General features: G+C 31.8%; 3 protein-coding genes across 3 annotated transcripts; 2 read left to right on the plus strand and 1 right to left on the minus strand.

Moving 5' to 3' along the window:
- Nucleotides 1–880: 880 nt before the first annotated feature.
- Nucleotides 881–9,698, plus strand: LOC124925397 (sodium/hydrogen exchanger 6-like). The gene is made up of 22 exons (XM_047465392.1): nt 881–1,235; nt 1,378–1,429; nt 1,506–1,565; nt 1,645–1,669; nt 1,761–1,846; nt 1,940–2,051; nt 2,871–2,933; nt 3,047–3,066; nt 3,181–3,278; nt 4,154–4,182; nt 4,367–4,398; nt 4,496–4,543; nt 4,620–4,680; nt 4,770–4,867; nt 4,965–5,040; nt 5,128–5,147; nt 5,354–5,451; nt 5,534–5,643; nt 7,256–7,342; nt 8,155–8,258; nt 8,383–8,463; nt 9,328–9,698. The coding sequence occupies exons 1-22, from the start codon at nt 1,055–1,057 to the stop codon at nt 9,335–9,337; spliced, it is 1,551 nt and encodes a 516-aa protein (XP_047321348.1). The 5' UTR covers nt 881–1,054; the 3' UTR covers nt 9,338–9,698.
- A 3,769-nt stretch (nt 9,699–13,467) lies between these two features.
- Nucleotides 13,468–17,163, plus strand: LOC124925551. The gene is made up of 14 exons (XM_047465586.1): nt 13,468–13,753; nt 14,006–14,046; nt 14,150–14,231; nt 14,302–14,405; nt 14,494–14,620; nt 14,696–14,790; nt 14,865–14,988; nt 15,624–15,704; nt 15,790–15,888; nt 15,957–16,142; nt 16,249–16,401; nt 16,489–16,542; nt 16,622–16,768; nt 16,840–17,163. Exons 2-14 carry the CDS (start codon nt 14,006–14,008, stop codon nt 17,020–17,022), a joined length of 1,476 nt encoding a protein of 491 aa, XP_047321542.1. The 5' UTR covers nt 13,468–13,753; the 3' UTR covers nt 17,023–17,163.
- A 53-nt stretch (nt 17,164–17,216) lies between these two features.
- LOC124925552 (E3 ubiquitin-protein ligase WAV3-like) lies at nt 17,217–18,974 on the minus strand. Its single transcript, XM_047465587.1, has 2 exons — nt 18,556–18,974; nt 17,217–18,484 (listed from the first exon to the last, which is right to left on the minus strand). Exons 1-2 carry the CDS (start codon nt 18,775–18,777, stop codon nt 17,288–17,290), a joined length of 1,419 nt encoding a protein of 472 aa, XP_047321543.1. The 5' UTR covers nt 18,778–18,974; the 3' UTR covers nt 17,217–17,287.
- Between the last annotated feature and the right edge of the window lie 3,061 nt (nt 18,975–22,035).

The raw sequence follows: 22,035 nt of genomic DNA on the forward strand, positions 1-22,035 counted from the left end.
AATGAGGTTTTTGATTTAATGGTTTTAAACACTTTATTATTTACATGGGGAAATTTGACGAAATGACCCTAAAAATAGTCTTAAATACACTGGTGACTAGCACATAAATTAAATTGCGCAAATGATCACTTCAAAATATTTTGACGAAATTACCTCCGTCGTGTAACGCGAAGGGCATAATCGTCTCGTGAAGGAAAAGTCTGTGAAAAGTCCAAAATATTTTCGTAGGATCGTCACTCGAAGGGCAAGATCGTCACGTGAAGGGCAAGATCGTCACGCGAAGGGCAGGATCGTCACGCGAAGGGCAAGATTGTCACGTGAAGGGCAGGATCGTCACGCAAAGAGCATGATCGTCACGCGAAGGGCGCGATCGTCACGTGAAGGGCAAAAGACTTTTCACAGGCTTTTTCTTCACGAGACGATCCTGCCCTTCGCATTACGCGACGGAAGTAATTTCGTCAGAATATTTTGAAGTGGTCATTTGCACCATTAAACCAGCGCATTTAAAGGTTTTTTTAGGGTTATTTCGACAAATTTTCCTCTACGTGACATTTATAAATAAATAAATAAAAAATTATTGTTCCTAATTTAACTATAAAATTTTATGAGGAGGTCCAAAATCTAAATTAACCCCTAAGGAGGTCTTCTTTTCTCGCCTAACGCCATCACGCCATCAAGAGGTTAATAACTCTAAAGTAGAAGCCGAACCATACTTATTAAAAAAAAAATATGGCTATAAATATGTTAGTATTAGATAAAATGATATTTATATTAATTTTAATGATAACAATGTTTATAGAAATATCTTACCGAAACAATTCAAAAGCTAATTTTTATTTGTTTATCATTTTGACTGCTTCATTAACAAGCAACAGGGCAGCCATAAATTATTCAGTAGAGAGAGAGTAGCCTGGACCGCTACAAGAAAGTCATCACTTGTTCCTTCTACACTTTTCTGTAAGGAAGAGAAGAGAGAAGAGAAAGAGACGAAGGTTGAAGAAGACTACTCTGTTTCTTCCCGATTGTGGGAGATTGATTACCTCCCGCGATTAACATGGACGATATACTGATATCTCCGGCTCATCCCCGGGCAAATCCTGGTAAAGATCAACAAGCAGCCGGAGTTGGAATACTCCTTCAGATTATGATGCTTGTTCTTTCTTTCGTCCTCGGCCATGTCTTACGTCGCCACAAAGTCTATTATATACCTGAAGCTAGCGCATCTCTTTTGATAGGTTTGAACTGGAAAAACTCACCTTCAATTTTAGTTGATTTTCGACACTTTTCGATTCTCTCTGCATTATTCATTTGCTTTATCCTTCAACGAATTTGGAATCACAGTCATTAAATTGCGGTTATTCTTACATACATTTGCAGGTTTGATCGTCGGAGGACTTGCTAATATCTCAAACACGGAAACTAACATTAGGTTTAACTTATCTATGATAAAATTCTTTATATTTTGAGCTAGTTTCTGATATCTAAAGAATTTATTCAATCTGCAGGGCGTGGTTTAACTTCCATGAGGAGTTCTTTTTTCTGTTTCTATTGCCTCCGATCATATTATATCCTTTTCTTTTGTTATTAGTTCTTACTGCTTGCTATTACTTTGAATGAGTTTGTGTGTCCTTGACCTGGTTTTACTCAATCAGGATTCAGTCTACCACCTGTGAGATTCCTCAATTTCAATTTCAAGTTCAGATTATTGCTTGTTGTTGTATTACTTTTATCTAACATGTTTGATCAAATTGTTTATGCAGAAACCATTCTTCTCTAACTTTGGAGCTATTGTAACTTTTGCAATTCTAGGAACTTTTATATCTTCCATTGTTACTGGCGTACTGGTGTTAGTACCTTTGTTCCTTCCCTATGTTTAATCTGTTATTCTATGAACTTGCAACTGAATTTAATTTTCCACTTATTGTGTTTCATTTTTCAGTTATCTTGGTGGTCTGATGTTCCTCATGTACAGGCTTCCATTTGTGGAATGCCTTATGTTTGGTTCTCTTATATCTGCAACGGACCCTGTGACTGTTCTTTCCATATTTCAGGTTAGCTGATGTCGACAAATTTACATGGTATATATTATTTTATTGCTTGTTATAGTGTAAAGATGATAATTTATTTTCCACTACTAAAAGGTATATCATCTAATTGGAACCAATTTTGGCACTACCATAATTGATTATTTTCAGATTTTCTCTCTCTTAGGGTTTCTCTATGAATTAGGCATTCAATGTATTTCTTCATTTGACATTTTGTATTATGCATGAGGTAGTTCTTGGTGATCTACATTACTTTCAGAAAATGTTAGGAACTGTAAGGAAATAATACATGATTGTATAATAAATAAGCAAATTTGTGTTACATAAAGTGCCTATGGTTCTGATGTCTCTCAAACTCATTACCTCAAAGTTAGAATTCTCTATTTTTCTATCTAAAGATCATCTGTTACTAACTTACTATCCTGAAAGTTTAAGAGGACAAAATGAGATAGAAAGAGAAGACTACTATCTTGTCCTCCCTAGTTAATTAATTTGGTTGCTGTACTTAATCATCAAATTCTAAGCAATTTCTTTCTTGTGATTCTTATTTTATTTCTTTGTAATATCTGCATTGTTCTATTTCTTTTTTTTCAATACTGTTCTGTGAACAAGTCTTTTGCTTCATTAGGTTTCGGTATTAGAAGCTTCCATCTGATTTATTCTTGTTCGTGTTGACTAGTTCTTTCCATCATATGCCATCTTCATGGTACTTTATCTTCTTGCTTGAATTTCTTAGTTTATATTTCAAAAGGAAGATATGAACGATATACGGCTTTGCATCTCCACTTATAGTCTACTTCCCTAACTTGATGTCATGTGTTGCAGGAACTTGGAACAGATATGAACCTATATGCATTGGTCTTTGGAGAATCTGTGCTAAATGATGCTGTATGTGGTTATGATATATGTTAATTCTTCTTCGATTTTTGTAGAACCCCCTTTGTTGAAAAAGGAAATTATTTACGGGAAATATTTCTGTTTTGCATGATGTGCAACTGTAGATGGCTATTTCCTTGTACAGGTACCTATACTTCACTTATAAATATCTGTTCCACAGTGCAAGATAATCACTGCTGTTTTAATTTCAAGATTATAGTAGTGCTAATTCTAATGCAGACTATTTATTCATTCACAGGACAATGTCAATGGTGAGAAGCCATGCTTCATCTGGCGAAAGTTTCATCACAATCGTTGTTAGATTTCTTGAGACTTTTGTTGGCTCCATGTCAGCAGGTCAGCCCATATCATGTCCAGATAGTGTTAATCATCCTAGGGTTCCTTTTCTATATGGTCATGTAGATATCAAATTCTGGTTTTACTCATCAGCTTCTAACTTGTCCTGTGTTTAGATGAAAACCTTGTATATCTTGTTTATTTGTTGACAACATTTCTCCTGGAAGCTTATACAGCATTTTCCCTACAGACTTTGATCATGTTATAGTGTTAAACATTGTGTATGAATGTCTAGCTTTATTGAAACTTCTATAAACCTAGGCTTGATGTCTTTTTCTTGATATCAGTGAGAGTTAGACAAGACAGTCTAAGGTGGTAATGTAGGTCTTTCCCTAGAAAAAAGTCATTTATTGGGCCGAGAGAGTCTAGTGAACTCAAATATCATTTTAACTCTCAGCCTTAGTGGGTAGGAGATGACATTTTCTTTCAATCAGTTAGATTCTTTTTATGTTTGATAGAACTAAAAAATGAAAAAAAATAGAAGGAAGAAAGAAACCGAATAAAAGGAAGCGAGATGGTCACTGCAATTTTCATGGTCTAAATTCATGACAATTGTTTTCTGGAGAGATAGCCACGGTGCTGTGCTGGTACTTTATTATTTTCTTAGTATACGGTTTCCAGTTGTAGTGTATAACAGCTTATTTAGACCAACAAAGCTGTGAACTAGAATGTGGTGAATTTTATATATGAGCTTTGCTTTCTTTGACCCTAATGATTTGACCTTTTATATCCGAATACTTTATCCAGCGTGTTATTATGCATTACACAAACATTATGTTGATCTCCATGTTTAGTTTTTGGGCTTGGATTCCAAACCTTTTCCAGCAGATGCTTTTTACTTATTTACTAATAATATAATTTCTTTGGATGTGCAGGTGTAGGTGTTGGGTTTACATCTGCTTTGATATCCTTAATAGCATTTGATACTTCTTTCACCATAGTTATGAAACACATTATATTTGCTTACTATGCTTCATATTATGTGACACTTGTGCACATGAACTTTATTTCTGGTTAATATATCACACATACCATATAGTAGAAGAAGATTGGGAAATGGAATGTTTGTAGTCTTAACTTCACAGAACCTTTTCAAATATGCGGGATTGGATATTGACAAGTGAGTTTTACATACTGTCTTAATTTCACATGTAACTTGCACTGAATTTATGAATTATCCTCATCTGTGTTTCTTTTTCTTGCCTTGCTATGTTCAGTCTTCAGAATCTGGAGTGTTGCCTTTTTGTTCTTTTCCCGTACTTCTCGTAAGATTAATTCTCTTCCTATTCTTTGGGTATGATTTATTATCCTCCTACATGAGATATTCGATTATTTTCTCAGTTACATGTTAGCAGAAGGCCTTGGTCTCTCGGGAATTGTGTCAATACTATTCACTGGAATTGTAAGTGTATTTACATTCATTGTCATTTATTTGTATCATCGCGATTGGTTATGAAGCACTACACATTCATTAACACCGTTCTCTTATAGGTTATGAAGCACTACTCATACTCAAATTTAGCTGATGATTCTCAGCGATTTGTCTCTTCCTTCTTCCATCTGATATCATCGCTAGCAGAAACATTTGTGTAAGGAAACATGCATCTATTTTTTTTCTCCATAATCTAGATTGGTCAATTTCAGTTTTCCTTCTATACCTTGTTTAAAAAAGGTTCTCTTCTGCAGATTCATATATATGGGATTTGATATTGCCATGGAAAAACATAGCTGGTCACATCTTGGTTTCATCTTCTTCTCAATTGTATCCTTGAGCTATTTGATTTAGTTGCTGGTTATATATATGCTTTGACTTCTTGGTTTTTCTTTAACTTGTTTTATTAACTACCAGCTGTTCATTGGAGTAGCAAGGTATGATTATCAGAAACCTTCCCATGATAACCAATGATTAATTATCTTATGGATGTGATGCTGGTTATCTTATCTCCCAGCTAATTGTTTTCTTTTAAATGCTTATGAGGTGGATGTTTTCTCAGCTTTTCGTAGCATAAGCTAGTGATGTCTTGTTGTTCCTTGATATACTAGAATCTGAACCAGTTTCTAATCTCTATATGAAGGGCTGCAAATGTTTTCTCATGTGCATACATGGTAAACTTGGTTCGACCTTCTCATAGGCAGATACCGAGAACACACCAGAAGGCACTTTGGTATAGTGGTATGTAGGTTGGAAGATGCCGGTCTCTTGGCTTAATTCCTTTGCATCTTTTATATTGTATAAACTTTTTGTATTTGAATAGGTCTCAGGGGTGCCATGGCTTTTGCGCTGGCACTGCAGTCAGTTCATGATCTACCAGATGGACATGGACAGACAATTTTCACAGCAACCACTGCAATTATCGTTTTAACGGTGTGTAGGCTAATTTCTGTCACTAACATGTATTATATTCTGTTAAGAAGATCTTGGTATTTCAGGTGTTGGATGTTCAGACAAAAATTTGATGAGATAAAAGTTACAGTGAACAAATTGATTCCATTAGTAATATTTTTACTCTACTGCCTTTCCGTTATATTAGTCTATTTTGATTTATTTATTTTACAGAGAAAACTTCCTCCGAAAGTACTCTAAACTTATATCATAGAGGAAAAATCCCCATGAACCTTTTAATATCCAGAATTCTCCCCTGAACTAACAATTAGGTCAGGTATATATAATCCTTCAAATTCAAGCCTACTTTTACAATCTCACATAAACACTGTAATTGGAGTTCTAGAAGAGTTAATTGGTGTAACATAAGCAATCATGTATGTATGTGTGACCATATTGTGCCTGTTATCCTTGAAGTGTTCAAGTTTCTAATTCTTCCATGTAAACTCTTCATCCTATACTGTTCTTTTAGGTGTCTTTCTTGCTTTATAATCTCAAACAATCTCTATTGACCTGGCCTGTTCTACTTTAAATTGTTTCACTTTAATCGTACTGGTTGCCATCAAGATAGGGTATTTCATATCTCATAGCTCCCTTTTGTAATACTCTGATATTCTTTATGCTTGAATAATTCAATTTTATCAATCTTTTTCATCTCTTTCTTATCCCCCATGAGGGAGGGAACTATAACTATTTTTGAACCCATCCCATGACCATCTGTCTCAGTATGCAAGTCTAACTCATTTCTCTGAGTTATCTGTTGTTTTCCTGTACTTTTTCGGGTTTTTGCTTTCTTGCTTGTGTAACCAATGAATGCATCTTGCATTCTTTATCCTTTTATATAAAAGTTGATCTTTTTTTTAAAAAAGACTTTTTTTTTTAAAAAGAAAACTCATTTCTCCAAGTTAGATTTCTGTGGTGGATATTGACTAGATGAAGGTGGCTTCCCGAGTGAATGGAAGTATTAGAGAGGTCACTAGAAATGAGAGAAAACATGGATACTAGAGAGACTAAAGAGGTTGATGTTGCTCCATTACTTGCCTCCGACTGAACAGTTTGAATTGAGGCACCCTGAAATATCTTGACACACTAAACATAATTCCCTTCATTCTTTTTGTCTTCTAAAATGCTGGGTGTATGTCATAGAGCACCATCAAAAGAATTGAAATGGATGCATGAACAGGAGGAACATTAGCAAAAATAGAAATTTAGATCAGGAAGAGAAAGGAGTTCAAAACAGAGATGAGATGAGAGACATAAAACTTGGTTAATTTAACTTCACTTCAAAGCTGCCTAATACAATGCTCAGACCCGTCATCTACCTTTATTTACAAGAATACCACTAGTCATATCCTTACTATTTAAATCCTAGTGATACCACTAGCCCAATCCCCAATATTTATCACCTAACAATACCCTCTTTTTATGATCTTATTATCTGGTTATGTTGTGGTCTATTGCTTTGTCTCCTGGTCTAACCTTGGATATGTTTGCCAAGTCGGTATGTTATATGATAGTAGTGATTGACATTATTATGGAGCAAATCATATTATCCTTAGTTCTAAATTGTCTAGACTTTGGATGATTTTTACAGGTATTATTAATTGGAGGATCAACAGGTACTATGCTTGAAGCTCTGGAAGTTGTAGGTGATGGCAATGACGGACCCTCATTGGATGAAGTAAGTTCTGAAAAGATTTTTAGGCCCCAAATCATAAATACTAAACACTTTTACTCAAAGATGCGAATCACCTTTTTTTTAATTTGTTTTTTCACAAACTAATAAAACATCACGGAACAGGCTCTGTGAAGAACTGGAAAATAAAAGAGAGTAATAAGGAAGTATCCAAATCTGACAATGCAATTTACTAATTATTTAGAAACACTGGTCTAGCTAGTGTTGGATGTGAAGATAAAAATAACTAATCTAGTGGTTGACAGTTTAATTCTTTAGGAGGGGAGTTCGATGTTTCAACCTTAAATATCCTGTCAATTTATTGCTTCTTATAAGCCAAGTAATGAGCCTATTTGGAAACTAAGTATTTTGTCTCAATACAATCATAATCTCATTGGAAAATAGTAAAAGTTTAAATTATAAGTTTTTTTTTTCTTTTGCTACAAGGTTTAGTTTGGATGATGATCAAATTATTTTTTGGATCTTGATCAAGATTATAGTATGATTTTTGTTGCTTCATTTAGTATATAAATTATTTTCTAGATCATAATCCAATTGTATTGTAATTGCTTGCTTCATTTGCTATAACTTTATATTTTCTCGTTGTTATTTTTGCTAAACATAATAAATGTAGATATTTTCAGATGACCATCAACCTGACAAAAGTTAATAACAAACAGTCCATTATCTGAAGTTTCTTAGTCTGACATTGTAACCTTCGTTTTAATAACAAAACCAATACCAAGTTGACTGCTACAGTTCCATAATCATAAATGGTAGTTTTTGAGTAACATGATTTTCTCCCTAAATTCTTCCAGCGATTTGAAAGGAATAACACCTATATAGCCCCTACATACGAGGAGGATGGGGAGTCATCTTCTGGTAGCAGGTTCAAGATGAAACTTAAAAATTTCCACAAAAGGTATTGATATTGTATCACGGCCTCCCTTACTTAATGTTTAGGAACTTGGCTTGTGATATAAATTTAATTATAATATCTACCTAATGAATTAATTAATGAATGTAAACTTTGTTTCTTCTTGCAGCACAACATCATTTACAGCATTGGATAGGAACTACCTTACCCCATTCTTTACTTCTCAAAATGGAGACGAAGAAGATGAAAGGTAGGGAAATTGAAATAAAATTAAATGCGACGTATTTTATTTCTGCCCCTTAGCTAATAAATGAAGATAAGGAAGTCAGTGTCCATTTTCTCTATTCAGATTATTGAATTTTTACATGTGGATGAAGGAAACATTTGATTTTGAAGACAATCATGTGTTGACAGAGCCTTAGATTACCTAGACATGGGCTTGTTTGCTGTAGGATTTTTCTAAGTAAACCATTTTTTTGGAAAACAAATTGTTGGATGAAAATGAGGATTATTTGTATTAAATGACTACATTATCCTTTTATATTTATTATTTAAAATGCTATAAAAAAATAACTTTAAGGATATTTTGGGCCTTGTTTGATGTGGATTATTTGAGATTAATTTCAAATAACCCACTATCCAATCAACAATCTACTTATCATTCAAATCATCAACTACACTCAATTTTTAAAAAAAAAAATCACTATATATTTGTACCCCTAATGTTTTCATTATCCAAATAACCTACACTAAACAAGATTATTTGAAAATAACCACTTGGTTATTCAATAACCCTCGATCAAACAATGCTTTGGTATTTTAATTGAAGATTTCATAGAAGAAGTGATTGATGATGTGAAGGTGGTTTATTTGGATCAATTCCAAATAACCCATATCAAACAAGCTCTAAGTCTATTTTAGATGCTAAAACTTGGATAATTTTTTTCTTACTAAAAGCAAGTTATCTTATTTCAATCTCCCATGAATGGAGCTTTACTGGTAAGCAGATTCCATCATCCAACTGAATAATGACTAGTAGCTAGATAGCATCTGCTTATGCTTTAACTTGAATATTTTGGGTGAAGCTTAACTGATTGGTTAAAATTCTTGGCAGAGGAAATTAATATTTTGATTCCAGACGAGGGAATCTTCACAGGCGTGCCTAGTGGAATCCATTCCATTGGTTAACATTACAGGCTTGTGTGCCGAGAGGAGTCCAACACATAGAAGAAGCCTATAGAGTGAGTAGGCCTATGTAAGTTTAAACGAATGATCATATCATAAATAAGATAGACTGTACATGATGCCACACATACAAACTTATTGATTTAGGTCATATTAGGCTTGAGGATACTAAATAGGTTGGATAATCTGCTGGGCAAGTTGACCATAAGTTCAAAAATGCATAAGGCAGGCAGACGTGTTACTATATGATAATACTATGTTATATTTTCTAATCAATATAATGGGTTTAAATTAGATATTCTTGGAAGTCTTGATTCTATTATGTGATAATCTTTTGCAAATGGTTAATTGCTTCTCTTTACTTGTTTGGTGAAAAGGTAATTGGCATGTGCTTTTTTATCCCATCCCACATGATTTAGTGGTGTTAGTTGGAACTTTGCAGCAGTTGAAAGATACTCCTACTGTCTTTTTGCCATGTTTGGTAAAACTTTTTAGAGACAAGTGTTAATTTGCCCCCGATTTTCCTTCCAGTTTTAGTTTTGGCTAGTTGGATTTTGCATTTACCTTGCCCTATCTAGATCTAGATCTGGTTGAGTAACCGACGATCATAGAGATCCTTTGAAATTCTATTATCGGGTCCTTCTTTAGACTTGTATGGATCTATATCTGGGCTAGATTGTTCCAATACATATTTTGTTTTCAGACGTGATTCCAGATCTAGATGATCAATTCAATTGCCGACGCCCTCTTTAGGTGTGTATTCTATATCTGTGCTGGATTAAGTTTTTCAAACATCATTCAATCCAGATTCAGAGATCAACTATATTGACAGATTGCCTTATTTTGAAACATGATTAATCCAAATCTGGGTTTTGCATGTTTCACCTATATATAGTCTGGAGACTATGTATAATATTGCTGAATCTACCAAATTATTAATTCCCCATAGGCTAAACTGACTTGCTATTCTTGACCACAATTCTTTTTAGAGACATTATGTGGTGGTTTAGGTTAATTTTTTTACATTCTTGATGACATCATCCTTTAGCTGTAACCAATTACCATGTTTTCCTCTATGGTCCCCTCAGTAGCTGTTTTTACCTCAATTTGGTAAAAAAAATTAAAAGCTATTGTGCCACATTATTTTTCCTAAAAGATAGTATATTGGCTACACTTGCCTAATTTTTCTAAAAAGTTAAATCTGACTATGGCCTTGTTTATAATCGGTTCAGAATCCGGATTGGTGATGATTTTGAGGTGGTATATTTTTGTTAAGAGACTTAAAAATATTAATATATACGATAAAATAAAAAAATAATAATTTAAATAAATGGTATTTTAATATTTGAATAATGAATTAAATAATGTGATAGAAAAAAAAAGGTGATATAATGTTTTTAAGCTATAGGTTTTTTAAATAACTTATATAGCTTGGGAAATTGGCTCAAATGGGTTTCATAACCCTCGAAATTCTTCAAATGGTCAAAATAATAAAACATTGTCCAAATAGGTCTCTCGAACGAAATTACTCTTGATTTTTCTTCGCGTAACAATTAGCCCTTCGCATAACATAGATGATTGACTATGGAAGGTAAATGACTATGAAAGGTAAATGACGAGGAGTGACTATGGAAGATAAATGACAATGACGGGAATATGTTATTGATTGGAAAAATGAATAGAAAAAAAAATTATTATTTTTTCCATCATTTTTTTATCCATTCTATCTTTCAAATTTCCAATTTCAAGTCATTTCTCTTCTATCTATTTATGAAACACGTTTCCCTTTGGATTTTATATTCAATTTATTGAATAACTAATAAATAAAAGGTACAGGTTTAAAAAAAAACATAAATGTCTAATAATGCCAAAACATAAAATATGGGAACCACTACAATTTTGTTTTCTCTGAAACACCCTTCTGGGAACTTATTTGGTTGATTACTAGTTGCTATTTCATATAATTTTGTTTATTAGAATATGGTATTTTAAAACCAGGATTTTCAATGCAAAAATGGCTTAAATTGCAAAAAATTCAATGTTTTTCCCAATTTACTAAATATGTTAAATTATGGTGAAATGAAAATGGAGATGGGGTTCATTGCATATAGTCAAATATGCCAGCCTGGTTTAGGTACTGCCAAACTTGTCTGCCAAGTACAGTCACTATTACATGAAAAATGACAAATGTAATTTTTTGTTTTTTTAAATTTAAGAATTTTTGTTTTCAAAAATAATGTCTAGTGAACCCTAGAGTTGATAATAGTCAACCATATTTGTTTTAATCCAAACTTAACTTTTGTAATAATAATAAAACTATGCAAATAACAAATTTTAAAAATCACTAAAGATAATAAAAAAAATCATAAAAAAATGATATGAATTTTATTAACAAAATATCTTAGATTACATTACAAAGACTTCAAACTTTTATTAAAGCTTAGGACTCGTTCTCTTTGAGTTTTGAAAAAAACCCAACCCAAATCATTTTTACAATCATTCATTTCTCAACAATCACATCACACATTTCATTAATAAAAATACCAAAATACCCGCTATTTTAAAATATTATTTATTATTTTATTTATATATACCAATACCCTTTAAGTATTTTTACCAAAAATAATCATCACCTCCTTAAAATCATCACTAATCATTATTTTTTTCTATCTCTAGATTTTTTAAAAAACCTCAATCTGAACAAGACCTTAGGTTATGTTTGTACTTCATTCTTTTTCTCTAAAATTTATTTGAATTTAAAAATAAAAAATTAATAGAAGTTTCTTATCTCTCAATAAAAGATATAAATGTGAGGCTTAAAACTCATTTTTATCTTGGTCCTTCCAAAAACAAAAATTCGAATTTTTATTCCTTATTTCTTTTTATGTTATATTTTGTTTAGTCAGATTAAATTTTTTATTCCGAATATTTATAATTCGAATAATATTTTTAAATAATGGTAGGTCGTTTGTTGTTCATTCCATTTGATTTTTTTATGATCATTTTTCGTATCTGTTCCCTCCTAGCAACAAATGAAATTAAGTTATTAGATGTAAAGTTAGATTTATATTTATTTTAATAAAAGCTCATTGAAAATGATCCTTAAGTTTGAGATCTCTATAAAAATACTTCACATTGTTTCTTTGAGTTTTTTAATTTTTCAAATATATTTATAAATTTTAACTTCGAACACTTTAACATAAGTTAAAGTGAACTTGTTTTATACAATTGTTTTTTTTATAAAAAATAAAAACTTTATGGATTGTTAGTATTAACATTTGAAATAACATTTTCCAACATAATTTATCAAATCCTATGGGACAACAAATAATATTTTATAGAAATTTAAGTTATTCTACTTCATCAATTATTATTATTATATATATATTTAGAATTGCCTTAAAAGTGTTAAATTTTTTCATTTAAATTTTCATTTAATTATTTTGATTTCAATAATATTATTTTTCACTTTTTTTTTTCTTTAATTCTTTATTAAAATTAAATAAAGTAATTCTTAAAAAAATAATAATTATCCCTTAACATAATATAGGCTTATTTGGAAACCCAGCTCTAGGGTGGATTGAATTATTTTAATTTACTTAAAAATTATTTTTATTTTAAATATCTAATTAAATATTTATTTAAATGAAATAATATTCTAAAATATATTTTAATAAATTCAATAACATTTGTTCTTTCAACCAACCATAGTGTAAACTTTTCACACATTATATTATTTATTTATAAATAATTTCATGTTATCTTAATTTTTAAGTAAAATTTTCTATTTCATTTAATAATTTTTTATAAATTAAAGTTGAAAAAAAGGAGTTAAAGTGGATTCCAATTGTAGAAAACATGAGCTAATTTAAATAAAATAAATTAATTAAATATAGAAAAAAGAAAGAATTTCATATTTCCCTATGTTTGATTGTATTCCAATTTAGGGATTAATTCAGATCAAATGAGTTGTCATAATTCATAATAATAATAATAATAATAATAACTTTGTTTTTGTTCTTAATTCACTTCTCCTCCTCCTCATCATCATCATCATAATCCATTTTACTCGTGTTATTGTTGTTGATGACTGAGAATCAGATCTACCCATTAATAACGCCCCCCTTTCTTCCCCCATTTCTCATCTCTTCTTCACTTACAGAGATTCATTCATACTGATGAATCATGATTCTGTGATGTATAAAGAGATAGATTCAGTCCACTACTGTTAGTATTACTAACAGTCGTTGCACTTTCTCCGTTGATTTCTCAACCAGCAATGAAACCACGCTACTTCATTCATTCTTCTTCTTCTTCTGCATTCCACTGACCTAGATTATGAAATAAATCTCAAGGTAATACTTAATTAATAGCCTTATCCTTTTTTCATGCTGTTATTTACTGTCTTTCGCTTCATTTCCTAACCAATTTCTATACTGGAAAGTTTGAGATCTAGCCTTGTTAGTTCATGAAATCAGATGTTTTTTCTTAATTGTTCTCAAAATTGGCTGATATTCGTTCTAATTAACAACTTACTAGTAAATGCTGTCTGTATAATAGATTGAATTCTAACTATCTGGACTTTTTTTCTTGTTTTTTTATGGAAGATGATTGAACAGTTCATTAATTTCGTCATCAGGCCACCCAGGTAAACACACAATGGTTATTATACTAGAAAGAACACTAAATTTGTGAAGTACTAGGTTGTTGAGTTGTTTCATTAGTAGTTGTCGATGATTTTACGCGTGCAGAGCTCAGTACGATCCGGAGCAGTATTTATGGGAAAAGGAATTTACACTTGCGGGTAGACATTATAGAAGATTGGACATTGAGGCAAGTATGGACATCTCTATCGGATATTACGATTTGTTTTATAAAATAATTTATGTTAAAACATCCTCAGATAACAAATAAAAGAGGGTATGCATTGCAATGTAGTCATTATGTTCCAGAACCTTTCCCAGATGATACTGCTCTTCCTTGTGTCGTATATTGTCATGGAAACAGGTGTGTTTGTTTTCGACGTTTTTTAAATCATTTTACTGAAGTTTATTGTGATTGTTGTTGTGATAATGGAATGATGGATTTTATACAGTGGGTGTAGAGCAGATGCGAATGAGGCTGCTGTGGTTCTTCTTCCTTCGAATATTACTGTTTTTACTTTCGATTTTTCTGGCTCTGGTTTGTCTGCTGGTGATTATGTCAGCCTTGGTTGGCATGAGGTGTGTACGATGATTGTTGCACATTAGTAATAGGTTGAACTAGTGTTTCGTAATTTTTTTTCTTAATTTTCTCAGAAAGATGATGTCAAAGCTGTTGTTTCTTACTTGAGAAACAGTAAACAAATATCATTTATAGGCCTTTGGGGTAGATCAATGGGAGCAGTAACCAGGTTTGTCATTCATTCATTGATTCTATCTTTCTCTTTCGAATGTTTGATTTAGCCTTTTTGATATTGGTGTACAGCCTTCTTTATGGAGCCGAAGACCCATCAATAGCTGGGATGGTTCTCGATAGTGCATTCTCAAACTTATTTAGTCTCATGATGGAACTCGTGGATGTCTACAAAATTCGGCTTCCAAAATTTACGGTGTGTTTCATTTTAAAACGCATTTTCTCTACTATATATTATTACTCACCACCACCACCCGCTTAGGATCAAGAGAAAATAGCACATAGGTTTTTGGTGCTTAAGAGTTAAGCCTTTGTTGATTAAGGAGATAACAAGTATTTTGCTATCTAAACTTTCATCTGAATTTGATATTGTTCTCCCTGGTCACCTATATTGCTCGTTAGCTTTAAAAAAAAGTTGGAAGTTACTCAATGTATAACGGATAGAACTTTATGTCATTCTCAACTACTAGAAACGGGCCTAATATAGAAATTAACATTGTCATTAAAAATCAAAAACCTGTCTTCTTTGATTATTAACAACGGGTATAGAAATATAGAAATATTATCTGATAATATTTATACAACTTTAGCATCTCGATGGGATTTTGATTCTTTTAAACGACAATATTTACCGTCTTCAAAAGTCCCTTTCTAGTAGTTGAAATCTGGTATGTGGAGCAAACTCCAACTCAGATGAAGGTTCATGGAGCAAAATACCCATTATCTCTTGATTAAGAATACTAAGTTCTTATTCTATACTTGTTTTGAGTATAACTATGATGACAGTTGGATGTTAATTTAGGAAACATTGCTTTTGTCTTGTTGTTTCAGGTTAAAGTTGGAATTCAATATATGAGGCGTATAATCCAGAGGAAGGCGAAATTTGACATTATGGACCTTAATTGCTTAGAGGTTTGAATAATTAATGCAGTTAATTATTATTATTTGGTTGAGTAGTTGTAATATATTCTTTGTTATTACGGTTAACTTTTTGCAGGTTGCCCCCAAAACATTTATTCCTGCTTTATTTGGACATGCTAATGACGATAAGTTTATTAAATCTCATCACTCCGACCTCATATTCAACACCTACGCGGTCAGTATTGATGTTTTTTATATCGTTTTATTTTGGAGAAATTAATGATTTGTTTATTTTATTTGCAGGGAGACAAGAATGTAATTAAGTTTGATGGTGATCATAATTCTTCGAGACCACAGTTCTATTATGATTCGGTTTCCATTTTCTTCTACAACATTCTTCAGCCTCCTCAAATCTCCCCAGCCATTTCAAGTAACATTGACAAGTATCATGACTTTGGAAACATGAAGTTTGGCTCTGGTATTGACGAGGTGAGTGCCGTTGGAATACACTCGGAAAAAAAAACGAATGATGTTATAATACTAATGGGAACATGTCTATGGCTTCTTCTTTTTCTTCTTCCTTTGTTGTTCTTAGACATTGTTGTTTGAGATAATTTCTGGTCTACAAACAATGGGAGCTGATGCAGCAGCAAGCTCATCTTCACTTCCACCAAGAAGCGTTTCTTCTTCGAATCCTAAACTTGTTGCTGATCTTTCTGAAATTGCCGCATTTTCTAGTGAAGAAATTGTACCCAACCAACTCTACTTACTTTTTTTCAGCCCGAGAAAAAAGAAGAAAATTTGTTGCTAACCTTTTCGGTTGGGGAAATTGCAGGATTTGATGCCAAATGAAAATGAAGCAAAAGCCGATGATCCATCACAGACACAGGTGAAATAAAATTTTTGGTTTTGTTTTCTTGATCGAATCCTTCGACGGGTATGAATTATGCTTGGATGATTCTTATCAGGAAAAACGGATTGGTGAAAACGACGAGTCTTGCTCGTACACAAGCTCGAATAGAGAGAGCTGGGGAATATGTTCATCATTAGGAAGCAATGATGATCACCTTCCTTCAGATGACACTACCATCCCTGCCAATGACAATGGCCATAAGGTTAGTGTTTATTTGCATCTGGATCATCCGATAATCGCCCAGGTTTTAAATTTTCCGATTTTCATTTACAGACAAGTCCAGAAGAACCAGGTTCCATTATTCCTAATGGGAAAAAGAAGAAAGGTGACAGCTCTCTATCGTTTACAAGGAAACGCGACAAACATCACGACAGATTAGATGCATTTAAACAACGTTTCCGCCATTGGATCTTGAATAGAAAGAAACGATCAGGCAAAGCCGCTGCAAATCCTTAAAGTCGTTCTTGGTTCGTTAAGTTGTGTTTCTTTTCGAATTTTATTAGTGTATTTAGTTATGACCATCAGTTGTATATGTTGTTTCTAACTGTAGTAATTCGTCGGTTGTTCTCGACTTTGTATTGATTGATTCAGACGCTACGACTCACTCGTTATTCATTATGAAAAAAGTGCGGATAATCATAACTCAGTGATAAAACGCAATCTCGAAAACTATATATAAAGTGCTGATCATCCATCATGAAATCGAAACCCTAAACCCTAACTATATTCTATAGCCATGCAAATGCTTAGCCCATCTTCTAGTTCTATAAGGATCATCATAACCCCAGCTCTCAAAACCGTTTGTTCTTCCTAACAAGCTCCTCTCCAATGGCTGCGAACCACCGTCGTCAACCTCCGCTTCACCTGTTCTGTAACACTCTTCAGCAACCGGAGATTTATAGCTGTAAACTAAACGGAGATTTCTCGATTCCTCAAAATCCAATGGAATTCTTCTTTCCTCGCCGCTCCTAAGCTCGCCGATGTCGACGATCCTACCGCTCTCTCCGATTCGCAACCGGACTTCCGTAATCGCGCCACCGACAACTCTAGCGAGAAACTCCTTGAACTCGTTCATCACGAAACCGTTCGATGTGCCGTGGCCGTATCCAACGTGGAACCGATGGATCGGGATCGGAATCGGATTCTCGTCGTCGTTCGTACACTGATAAGTTCTCGTAGGACTGTTGGAGAGATGCAGAATGGAGCATTGAGGATTTTTGTAAGTTCGATCTTCGATTATCTTTATCCCTTTCTGTAATCCTTCCATTGGATCTGACTGTCCGAAGTAGAAAAGACGATCGATGACTTGCAGAGCTGTTCTCTTCCCGTACGGCGTCATACATCTGAGTGGAAACACTCGTGCAGCGGCGGACGAGTAGGTTACAATGGCGACTCGGTCAATCGGACGAAGAGAACAGACGACGAGTGCCATGCATTGTTTTATAAGTCTCAAATGAGGTCCATTAGGGCTAGCAACCAAGACTAGATCAGTCGCCGGTAGATGGTTCAGAGTTACCGACAGGTAATTATTCGATGGACGGCAGATTTGATGAACTGAGAAACGGAGATGAGGATGATCGGGATGACGGTCAGGTTGGATTGGATCGTCATCATCGTAACGAGCAGATCTGAGAAATGATCTCCTTTGAACTCTGAAAGTAGCGATGGAATCATCTAGGATTCGTAGAATTGGATCTGTTTGGTTGATACAAGTATCTGAACATTGTAGGTTACGAGGGAGATGAGACCAATGAGCTCGACAAACAGGGCAATTGAGACTTCCATGGCGGACATTGGAAGAAATGCATGTGAAATGGAAAGAATGAGAGCATTGTGCAGTGAAGATTGCTTGTCCAGGACTACTGTCTGTTGTTGTTCCTCCATAGCTAAGAACATCAAGGCATATTGGACACAAGTTCTGTAATCATTCAATCAATCAATCAATCAATCAATCGCCATTAAAGAGAGAAAGATGAATATGAAATCTACCTTGGTATTTGAGGAATTGGGTTCCCCTGAAACAACTGTTTCACCACTTGAGCAATGGTGAAAGTGAGGAAGTGGATCTCCGGCGGCGGCGGCGACAAGGGTTGTTGTCTTCTCCGGCGGAAAAGAACAGGTACATGTTGTTGTTGTTTGTAGAATCAATTTCATTGCTCTTTTCAATTTACATAGAAAACCTTCTTCTTCTCTTCTTCTTCCCCCAACCATCTTCTTCTCTCTAAAAAGATGAAAATGGGGTTTGAGTAGAAAACAGTAAGACTGTAGAGTAAGAAGAAGAAGAAAGAAAGAAAAAGATGATTTCTTTGTTGTTGTTCTTTGTAGTAGAAGCAAAAGACAAAGACAGAGACAATTGTCCCCACCTGACCAGAACCCTTGACCCTCTACCTATTCTATAGCCACAAATCCCCAACTTATATTATTATTATTACAGCCAGCAAGCAATCAGTATTCAGAAATCTTTTTTGAAAACCCTAATTAATTATTAATAGATTTTGACCATTCAAACATATATATATATATATATATGATTCAAAGTTTGGTCTTTTGATGAAGATGAAGGATTTGGGATTTGAGATTTGAAATTGTTGAATATCAAAGTTGTTGTTGTGGTACTAGACTTGCTTTATTCTAGATAGAGAAAGATGAACTCTTCTTCTATCATGTGGTGTTTGATTAAAGGAAAAAAAGGGCAAAGCCTGGTGATGTTTTGTTTTGTTTTGTTTTTTTTATTAAATAACTAAAGTGATAAACTTTATTTTGAATTTAAATCATATGTGTTATTAATTTTATATAAAAAATATCACTCAAAATACAACTTCATTTGATGAACTAGTTTTGTTTTTCTTTTAGATTTATTTTAAAAATTCTTACATAGTTTTGATTATGATGACAATCTTTATTGTGGTATTTGATTTGAAATTTGATAAACTCGAAATCAAGTTTCAACTCGAGTTCGATGTTCGAAAATTGATTCGCAATCACAATTATTTTAGTTCACATTTTTATTCTTCAACGAAAAAAAGTTGTCATTAAGAAATAAGAGACTTAGAGCTCTTTGATAAAAAGGTTTTTGAGATAAAATCCAGTTTTTATCTTAAAACTCAAACATCTTATCAATCATTAAATCAAATAATTTTATTATTTAAATATCAAAATTACCCTCTAATTTTATCCTCTTTCTCTAAATCATCATTCTCTCATTTACCCCATATCCTCTAAAGTCAGGATAAATTAGTCTTCAAAATTTAAAAACAAATTTTTTTCTAATTTTTATCGAACAAAGTTTTTATCATAAAATTTCGGTAAAACTAAAAAAAAAAAAAAAATTCCTCAAATAAGCGTTTTAGTTTATAGATTTAAAATGAAGATTTAGAAAGAGAATTTGATCATAATTAATGAGAGAGAGCAAATTATGATACAATATATAATGTGTAATATATATAATATAACAAAAACATAATATATATATAAATATTAAATAAAAGTTTTGTGAGTTAAAATCAAACAAAATATTTTGGGTTTGAATTCCTTCAAAATATTATCAAACATATTTGAATTGTCGGCTAGGAAAGGTCGTGATCCTACATGGTTTGTTTGAACCCTAGGATGACTAATCATAGGATTTGGTCAATTTTTTGTTTAAATAAATTTAAATTTGATAATGATCTTTTATATTTTTATATATATCCTTTACATCCAAATAATTTTATATATTCATATTCTAAACATGTTTAAATTACTTTTGAATAATTGATCATACAAAATAAATAAATAAAAACATTAACTAAATAAAAATTTTAAATAATTTCTTATTAAAAAAGTAAAAATACAAAATATAACTTTAATAATATATTTAAAAAAACGAATCAGATAGGTTGTTTAATTAAATAAATTATAAACCTTAATATAAATCAATTTTTATTATATCAAAAACTTGTATCAAAATTTTACCTCAAACCTATCTAATGATTTTTTTTGGAATTTGATCCGTAGAACATAAAAGCTTAGGCTTCATATGATTTATTTAATTTTGTAAAAATCTTATTTAATATAATAATTTATTTAGATTAATGTTCAAAATATTCTTACTATTTAATACTTTAATATTTTATTTGAAAGTAAATAAGAAGAGGCATTAATTAATAAGAAGGGATAAATGGGCCATCTATGGCACCACAATATAAAGCTGCAATCTTCAATCTCATAAAAAGAGAAAAGATACTATTCTCCTCCTTCACCACTAAGCTTATTTCTTCCTTTCCTTTTCTTTTCATTAATTATAATACTAATATTTTTTTAATGTGTCTTTTATTGTTTAATTATTTAATAAATAACAACATTTAGAGTGTCAAGCAACATAGATTTGAGTGGAGACTTTATTTTTATTGAAAAATATCACTATATCCAAAGAATCCCAAAATATATTTTCAATGAGTTTATATTTATTCGAAGTCATAATATTATCTTATCTTAACTTAAATAAAAAGAATCCTAACTAAAAAAAATAAAACGGTAAGATTCGATTATCATTAAACTAACCTAAGTTAAAGTCCGATCATCATAATTTTAAAACTCGTTCTACAATCCTAACTTTAAAAAGATATATATTTTTTCATAACAATATGCTTTTTGTTTTGTATGTTTAGGAAACTATCATAATTACTCTTTATTTCAACTAAAATAAGTTTTTTTTTTCAATTAAATTAACTTAGTAAAATGTGTAAAAATAATTACTGTAATTGTTATTTTGTTTTTCTTCTTATTTAATTTAAAAAAAAATAACATTAGATGTTTGTTTGAGAGTATTTTTAAATTTATTTATTTATAAACTCACGAATATAACTCAAAGACAAAGTAATAAGATACAAAATATTATAGATTCAATTCTTATATAAAACGTAAGAGAAAACATGAATGTGTGATCGTTGTATATAAAAAAATATATATTTGTTCTTTTACATTTATACTATAATGTTTATACACTTTTTAACATTAAAAAAACTTAATATAAATTAAAAAGAATATATGGAAAAAATCAATCAAGGACAAGTCCGAATTTCCCGTATATTGTTTTATAGAGGTTAAAATTATCATGTTAAAAGTAAAAATAAGTTACTCTGACCCACACACCAAACTTCTGGGGACCAATAACGGCATATTTTTTTTATGCTAGGTTACTTTACATTATTATTATTATTATTATTATTATTATTTTCTTTATTCATATCTACTTTTACTTTATACCTCATTCCTTACAAGTTTTAGGAGGGTACATTGGTAATTCAATTTGAATTATAAAATAGTCTCCAATTAGGTATGGTTTTAAAATATATCAGATTAATGTTGATGGGGACTTGATTTGAAGTAAGAAACAATTTTTGTTTTTTTTATTTAATTTTAGTTGAGTGTAATTAATTTGAATATAGTTTGAAATATTTAATCTCTTAAAAAGTAGTGAAATTAAAA

This window comes from Impatiens glandulifera, chromosome 2 (genome assembly GCF_907164915.1).
Source record: "Impatiens glandulifera chromosome 2, dImpGla2.1, whole genome shotgun sequence".
NCBI classification, from domain to species: Eukaryota; Viridiplantae; Streptophyta; class Magnoliopsida; order Ericales; family Balsaminaceae; genus Impatiens; species Impatiens glandulifera.

Bases quoted from the DNA above. Each gene is read 5' to 3' on its own strand.
- LOC124925552 (XM_047465587.1), bottom strand. From the start codon at position 18,777: ATGGTTGGGGGAAGAAGAAGAGAAGAAGAAGGTTTTCTATGTAAATTG. The intron at 18,485-18,555 runs GTAGATTTCATA...GAATGATTACAG, and splicing joins CCAATTCCTCAAATACCAAG to AACTTGTGTCCAATATGCCT.
- LOC124925397 (XM_047465392.1), top strand. From the start codon at position 1,055: ATGGACGATATACTGATATCTCCGGCTCATCCCCGGGCAAATCCTGGT. The intron at 1,847-1,939 runs GTTAGTACCTTT...TTCATTTTTCAG, and splicing joins ATTGTTACTGGCGTACTGGT to TTATCTTGGTGGTCTGATGT. The intron at 4,544-4,619 runs GTAAGATTAATT...TTATTTTCTCAG, and splicing joins GTTCTTTTCCCGTACTTCTC to TTACATGTTAGCAGAAGGCC.
- LOC124925551 (XM_047465586.1), top strand. From the start codon at position 14,006: ATGATTGAACAGTTCATTAATTTCGTCATCAGGCCACCCAG. The intron at 14,621-14,695 runs GTGTGTACGATG...TAATTTTCTCAG, and splicing joins TCAGCCTTGGTTGGCATGAG to AAAGATGATGTCAAAGCTGT. The intron at 16,769-16,839 runs GTTAGTGTTTAT...TTTCATTTACAG, and splicing joins CCAATGACAATGGCCATAAG to ACAAGTCCAGAAGAACCAGG.